The 8,376-nt window shown below is 32.7% G+C and overlaps 1 protein-coding gene across 1 annotated transcript; it reads right to left on the bottom strand.

The window, feature by feature from the left end:
• Nucleotides 1-592: 592 nt before the first annotated feature.
• On the bottom strand, nucleotides 593-7,898 carry LOC134682046 (uncharacterized). Its single transcript, XM_063541643.1, has 2 exons — nucleotides 7,848-7,898; nucleotides 593-3,177 (listed from the first exon to the last, which is right to left on the bottom strand). Exon 2 carries the CDS (start codon nucleotides 3,135-3,137, stop codon nucleotides 1,443-1,445), a length of 1,695 nt encoding a protein of 564 aa, XP_063397713.1. The 5' UTR covers nucleotides 3,138-3,177; nucleotides 7,848-7,898; the 3' UTR covers nucleotides 593-1,442.
• Nucleotides 7,899-8,376: the final 478 nt, after the last annotated feature.

The following is an 8,376-nucleotide window of genomic DNA, read 5'->3' as shown; positions in this document are numbered from 1 at the left end:
TTCGTATCTAGGGTAAACTAAAAAGTGTAGTTGATTTCTATTGGTTAATCACTAAGGGTTCTCGGTGTTTTACATAAGATAAACGATTAAAAGCTTTTCTTTTCTTCTCGGTAGTCATCAATAGTTGTTTAGATTAAAATATTTTGGAGTGCATCTTTATATACAAGTTTGTATCGAAGTACGCGGTTGGTTAAAGTTGTTATTTCTTCACCTGTAATTAGTATATAAAGACCATATAAAGTAGATATTTGATTAATTCGGGCGCTTGATCGTATAAAGTCAAGGTCTGTTTAAGACATAATCGACATTTGGTTTGAATAAAACTGCCGTTATTTATCTTTATCATTAAGGGCTTACGGGTTTATTATACCCCGATGTCTGAATAAGACACTGCAACTTGGTTTGAATAAAACCGATATGCTTTATTTCTTAGGGTGATTCTCCGTTGCTTTATTTTATCAGGTTTTAGTCCATAGCGTGTTGCCAACTAAGCCAATGTCGCTACACGACCAAGCTTCTGGTAATCTATAAAATTTCAACTACTCGTTTTGGTGCTTATAATTGACCCGCAAGAATTTTAGTCCTACATAAACTCAATATGATAAACGTATTTCAAATAAATGCATAGCTATAATACAGGCAAGATAAGCGAAGCCACCACTATAGTTTGTGAACTATATGGTGTTTTTTTTAATGTTTCTCAAATACAGAGTACGGAAGCACATACGAAAGTTAGCAATTACGGTCCTATATAAAACTTTATTAAAGCAAAAACCATTTCGAAATATCCTACCTAATATATATCAAACAAAAATGTGTCCACAGTACTGGATGCCCCACTTGCAAGATCATATTTTATGTACAGTGGACCGTAAAATTGGGGTAAACATCTAATTTTGCATTCAAATTAGAAATATCATGTCATAGGAAACATGTGTATTAAGTTTCAAGTTTATTGGATTTCAACTTCATCAAAAACTACCTTGACAAAGATCTTAAACTTTAAACTTGCACTATTATTTTTATGTTCAGTGGACCGTGAAATTGGTCACAAATCTAATTAGGCATTAAAATTAAAATGATCATATCATAGGGAACATGTGTACTAGGCTTCAAGTTGATTTGGTCTTCAACTTCATCAAAAACTAACTTGACTATAAAAAGTTAAAACCTCGAGCAGGACAGACGAATGGTAGGACAAACGGATGGACGAATGAACACTCAGATTGAAAAACACAATGCCCCTAAACGGAGCATTTAAAAAAGAAAGAAAGTAAATGTGCCATGTTCCCACATTTCACATGAGTGTGTTCATCTTCAATTAAACAATCGCTAATAGACAGTAGTAAACCTTTGCGATAGAGATTGATTAATTGTCTTTAAACATTCACTTGCAAATATTTCAGCACAATAATTGAAAAAGCAAATTTAAAAAAAAATGTTTATTTCATTGTGCACAAAAGTGCTTGTCCGTTAACAATATTACATACAAGTAGTCGATTATTCCTTATGTCGTAAAATATGGCTCTTGGATTTACAAGTCCGTCAGACGCATTCAGTAGTTCTTTATAGTTTTTTCCGTCAGCTGAAATCACAAGAACGTTGTTTGAATATGTACATGAAACGTATGTATTCCCATGCTGGTCTGTTGTAACGCCAATGGGAAACTTCATTATTTCATTTTTAAAAGACCATATTTCATCTCCGTTTTTATTTGAGCAGTAAACGGTATGATTTTTGTAGTTAGTATAATACAGTCTATCTTCATGGACAGAAAGAAAATTTACAGGGTTCGTTTTCATTGGAATTGAGGACAAATGCACTGGTTCATTTTTCATTTCAACGCATTGTATCGTTGTCGTTCCAGCTGCGTATAAATTCTTACCATCATATTCTAGTCCGTAGCAATTTTCCTTAAAAACGATTCTCTTTTCCGTTTGTAGTGTTTGCACGTTGAAAATACCAACCTCATTGCTTTTTTCAAAGGAGAACGCTAGTCTTTCTGAGTCTACGATTGCCATATATTTCACGTTGTCATTTACAGGTTGGTATCTCGCAAACGTTCCATCTACGTTGTATATGACAATATCTTTACCTGCAATCCATTTGAAAATCAACTGTCCATTTGTTAATACAACTGCGCTCCAAAGTGTCGAGCTGTTTTGCGACTTAGAAACATTAATCTTTACTATATTCTGTATTTCTATGTTGTCTATTGGTTTTGAGACAGAAACAGAAACAGGAGATTGAACTATTTGAAGTTTTGTTGGTTGAAATTCTATAAGTTTTTTGTCCTTTTGAACATGGCCAAGCAATTTCACTTCCGATAGAAAAGTCTGAAATGGAGCTGCTAACTGGAAATCTTTCAAAATAGTAATAGGCTCCTCAGTCAAAGATTTTACTCCTTCGGTATGATCGCTTAATTCTTCAGAAACCTTACGGATGCTCATAAAGATCTGAGTATCCGACGCATAACCTTCTATACCATTTAGTTTGTCTCTTAAATCTTTAATTTTTTTCAGTCTATCTTGAAATTCCATAATTCGGCAGCCTATTTTGCCAGAAATATCTTTCTCCTGTTCTTCAACCGTATTGACAAATTCTGCTTCAAGGTCTTTAACTTTCTCAATAATTCTCTGAACAACGTTTGAACCTTTACCTCTAAAAAATTTGCAAGCGTTATGATTCGCTATCTGTTCTTTTTTATGGTTATCAATTAACTCTTGAAAATTTCTAATTACGTCCTCAAGATCTTGACTTAATGCCTCTTTTGTTACCGATGATTTAACCCCGTCTGCTGCTTCTGAGATTGGCAACCAACCAGTGCACTGACTATGTTTTGTCTGAATGCATTTAATACAAACCACTTCGTCATGTAAAGGACAAAAATATTCCGAAGGTCTGTCATGCTTCTCACATCTTTGAACTTCTGATATGTCCAACATAATTCCTTTCAGAGCATCAATGTCTTCTATTGAAATGACGTTGTGATTTCTTGAGACCTTTAAAATTCTATGCGCTTCAAAACATGTCAAACACAAAGCCTCTGAACACTCTGAACACCATTTTACTGCTGTCTTTGTTTCGTGCTTATAGTCACACGGATCACAATTTAATGATTTTTCAGTTGTCATCATGTTGGTAAATCTTGTAAACAGGTGCAATCAACCTCTAAAACTGAAAAAGAAAACATTCATTATCAGACACTTAAACATATTTAATCTACACATTAGTGAAAAAAAAATCAATTTAATAAAATGTAGTTTAATTGCAATTAAATCTATAATCCACCAGATATCAAAATGACGTAAACGATAGGTTACTATATAGCCTTCAACTTTGAGTAAAACCCATATCACAAAGTCAGCTATAAATGACCCGACATGATCAAACGCAAAACAAATCAAACAAAAAATCAAACGGCTTGAATTATAAAGAAATAATAAACAAACAAATAAACCACAACGCAACAAACGACAACCACTAGATAGCAGGGACCAATCTCTCGAGATGGAAAAATGAAAAGAAAAAAAAGGATCATTTTATAAATTTTTTTCAGCAACAAATATCTCGATGCCACCAACATCGGCATAATTCTTCATAAAACACCAGTTCAATTGGTCAAAAATACCTCTTTTCTTTAAAGATCAGTCTGTACCTATCATTTCGTATACTTTGACCAAACCAATTACAACAAAAATCTTCAATTACAAACATGTGTTGCAGGTTCTAATACAATATTGATGACTTCAAGTATAAACCTTCTTATGACACATATGCTAGATCCTCATTTATATTGTATATATTATCGAATGATTCATGACTGAGTTCGTTAATACACATTATAATGACAAAACTTGTAAAGGTCCTTTTTACATCTTTAAACCTTAAATGTTGAATAAAGCCTGTCCATCCTCCATTACATTTATGATGTTGTCCCCGAAGATACATCCATAATAGTTATCAAAGGTACAATGCTTATAATTAAATACGCTAGACGCGCGTTTCGTCTACACAAAACTCATCAGTGACGCTCAAATCAAAATAGTAGTAAAGCCAAATTGTACAATCTGAAATCTGAAAAAAAATGCTAAATAAATGGTAAAATAACAACAAAAAACGAACTCCGAGGAAAATCTTCAACGGAAAGTTCATAAGCCAATCTCAAAACCAGAAGCTTAAACATATCTAACGAATGAATAATAACTGTCACCTCCTGACTTGGAACCGGCATTTTCTTATGTCGAAAATGGAAGCTTAGCCGGCTAGCTAGATAAGTAAAAATGTTAAAAATTGGGATACTGCAGTCAACATTTCTTAAAATCTTAATCTTTATAAACACAGTAACCTGTATCAAAAGAAAAAAATAAATAAATGTGAAATTGACAAAGCACATAAGCTTAAACGGAAAACAAGAATACAAATAAGCTTATATAAAAATTTATCTTTTGTCTGTACTGCAGTGGAACATGTATCTTATATACTGTAAAACATGGTATAGTACAATGGTATGGATTGTGTTATGGTATGATGGTATGGTACAAATACCATCATACCATGGTATACACGAATGATACCATGGTATGGTATGATGGTAAGGTATTAATTCCTATACCATGGTACAAATTACTATACCATGGTATGAAGCATGGTACGGGTTTTCAAAAGAAGAAATTTTGAAAAGTTAATACACCTATTCTTAAACAGGATTTTATTAATATAATAATTATATATATATATCTGTGTTTTTTCTTTCTTTTTTTGACCTATTCCAAAACAAACTCATTTTTCAATGAGAAACAGGAACAAGGATATTTGTTAACAAACAATGTTAACAAAATATTCATTGTTTCAATTTTTCTAAGACATTTAGAATCAAAACAATTAATTTAGAAATTGACATACATAAAGCAAGTTAAGAACTTCATGAAGTTGTTAGCAAAAATTAATATTGATAAAATCTTGATTTATTCTTGCACTTTCCTTGCCACCTAGTAAAACTTTCATGCTGAAGAAAAACAGCCAAATCAGTCTACATATATAAAGGATACTATACATTCATTTATATCATTGAGAAATTAGTGTCGTCAATGTATTAATACATTTTTGAGAATCATTTTAGAAAACAATGCATTTGAATTCGATGGGAAAATTTATAAACAAATAATAGTTGTGGCAATTGGTGCATTCCCTTCACGGAAAATCTGTGATATACTTAATCATGTTAAAATATTCGAAATAAAGAATCAAATACTTTCTGCATTACATAATATTCTATCATGGCAGATATTGGGACAATATGTATTCCTGATATTCGATGGAATATCAGATGAAATAATAGACTTTTTTCGTCTGGCAAACTATTATAATCCTTTATTAAAGCGCGAACGAAAACTAATGTTCTTAGATGCTGGTGTTATTATGAAGTTCAAATATTTACTCTGACACATGGCAATTATAAATGTCATAGAAGTCATTTGTATGCATTTCCCATAGGGTCCAATGTTAAACTAAGTCCCCCGCTGGCGGCCATCTTGGATGATGGATCGGCTACAAAGTAACAACACTTGGTCAGCACCTCATAAGGAACATTCGTGCTATGTTTGGTTTTATTCCATTCAGTGGTTCTCTAGTAGAAGTCATGTGTATGCATTTCCATAAGGGTCCTATGTTAACTAAGTCCCCCGCTGGCGGCCATCTTGGATGATGGATCGGCTACAAAGTAACAACACTTGGTCAGCACCCCATAAGAAACATTCATGCTATGTTTGATTACATTCCATTCAGTGGTTCTCTAGAAGAAGTCATTTGTATGCATTTCTCATAGGGTCATATGTTAAACTAAGTCCCCCGCTGGCGGCCATCTTGGATGATGGATCGGCTACAAAGTAACAACATTTGGTCAGCACCTCATAAGGAACATTCGTGTCATGTTTGGTTCCATTCCATTCAGTGGTTCTCTAGAAGAAGTTAAAATGTAAATTGTTAACGACGACGACGACGACGACGACGGACGACGACGACGACAACGGACGACGGACGACGACGACGACGATGACGGACGACGACGACGACAACGCACGACGGACGACGGACGCCAAGTGATGAGAACAGCTCACTTGGCCCTTCGGGCCAGGTGAGTTAAAAAAGACTCAATTCCACTGTTGATATTGTGTATTTACTTCCATAATGCACATTGTTTTTCCATATAAATGAAGAAAACAAAATACACTCCACAACATGTGGTATAGTTGTAATACCACCATTGATTTTTCCCTATTAGTCTTTGTTAAATTGGCACTTTTAAAAACAATTGTACAGTATTTACCTTTATTTCAACCAAAGAAATACTTTGCATGTATAAAGTTTAATCCTATTCAGTGATACAGTGAAAATTTCACACTACATTTCATTGCATATAAGAAAGTAACCAACACTGGAAGTAAACAACCCAATTTTTACACTGTTATTTACTGGTTACCTGCTTTGGTAACTATGTAACCTGAACGTTCCAAAATATTTAATAAGACCATCAAATAAAAAAAGAATGATGCTTTCAGACTTCCAACATACATATTTACGACTCAGAAAAATTTAAGTGCATTGAAATGCAGGGTTAATTTTCTACAACTGTCAACTTCAAGGGAATATTTTTTAGGCCTACTTTCGTATGCAACCGGATGCGACGTACCATGATTAGGTGGTATTACACCTATATATCAACTAACATAGTATTATATTAGTGACAGTTTAATTTGAAAGTATGGTGTTTTCTAATCCACACAGGAGATGCATTCACCTAGCTTTTATTCACATTTTTAGTGGATTTTCTTGGCCATTAGACAGAATATGCAACTGTTTAAAGTTTCATATTTCAAAACAATATAAAAGTTGACCATTGGCAGGAGGTTATACAATAAAATTTAACTACATTATCTAGATTATAATCAAAAGATATGCTGTACTTCCCAAAACTTAATAAATATCTGAAATGTTTAAATTGAGTTTTCTCTTGTTTTCTGTCACACCTTTATACATGTAAGTGATAGTCTGTCTACATCTATTTTGTTAATTTGCATAAATAAAACAGATACATTATGTCAACAACTTAAAAAAAATCATATTTCATATTACCTAAATTATTTTTTTTAAATTTACTACTTCAAAAAAAAATCATACCATGCTTCATAACATCAAGTTATACCATGGTATAATAATTTGTACCATACCATCATACCATACCATGGTACCATTCGTGCATACCATGGTATGATTGTATTCGTACCATACCATCGTATCATACCATGTTTTACAGTATGCCCATTTATTTTTATAATATTTCTCTACTAGAAAAAAAACATGATATGAAACTTTGTTTAGTCACAAATAAGCCAGATTTTACATACTACAAGATATAAAGAAAAATATTTTCAGAAGTTATAGATGATCATACATTGTTTTGTGTTAGCTTGGGCTTGACTTCAAAACTGAAATCAATGTTGGACACAGAATAAAACGGAACGAAATGTCTGTACTGCCATCTATTGTGGACTCGATCATAAAAGAAAACCAAGTAAAAATAAATATCAGAAAACAAACAAAAACTGTAAATACTGACAACGGTAATATGAGTTAGATAACAGTAACTACTGTTACAGTAGTACTTGAAAAGGTCATTTTCATTTCTGTCTAATCGGAAGTAAGATAGTTTACCTTATATCTTCTTCAGACGTGTACACTGTAAAGCACTGTAAACATTTATAAAACGGCTGGCAAGAATATATTCGCTTCCTCATACTCATGCAATTCATATAGTGTTTGTTTGGTGTCTATTTTTAATATTTTACCTTTTCTTCTACGTTTTAATCCATTATCAATATATCTGATTAATTTCTATTACGTCCCTTTGAAAGTAAAATACTAAGGTAAGCAAATACTGTCAATATAATAGGGTGTTTTTCACATTACATAATAATCAAGTACGTTGTAGTCCGAAGAAATATTTAATTATAGTAGTTTGTTTCATTGAATTTATAATATGTATTGTCTCTGCTCATGTTATGGGTGACTTTAATATACTTAATACACTTTTTTGTGCCTGTTTTGAAAATGTCATGCAATAGTTTAATGAATATATATATCAGAAACAAACATTTAAATTTTTTTCAATATAAACCCTTCGAGGCACGCGGTAACGTCCAATTGCTAGTTCGTGTGCTCGCCTTGTTATTTTTTTTTTTTTTTAAAGTAATCGATATGATAGTTATCATCAATGTTTCCGACGGCTATTACCACCTTTTTTTACAGACTAGTGTTCTGAAAGAGGTTTTTATTTTTAAACAGTATCGTAATAATGTGATCCGTGTGGTGATTGTT

This window comes from Mytilus trossulus, chromosome 8 (assembly GCF_036588685.1).
Source record: "Mytilus trossulus isolate FHL-02 chromosome 8, PNRI_Mtr1.1.1.hap1, whole genome shotgun sequence".
NCBI classification, from domain to species: Eukaryota; Metazoa; Mollusca; class Bivalvia; order Mytilida; family Mytilidae; genus Mytilus; species Mytilus trossulus.
Note: the sequence above shows the minus strand (reverse complement) of the source record. Positions and strands in the feature narration are given on the sequence as shown.

Bases quoted from the DNA above. Each gene is read 5' to 3' on its own strand.
- LOC134682046 (XM_063541643.1), bottom strand. From the start codon at position 3,137: ATGATGACAACTGAAAAATCATTAAATTGTGATCCGTGTGACTATAAG.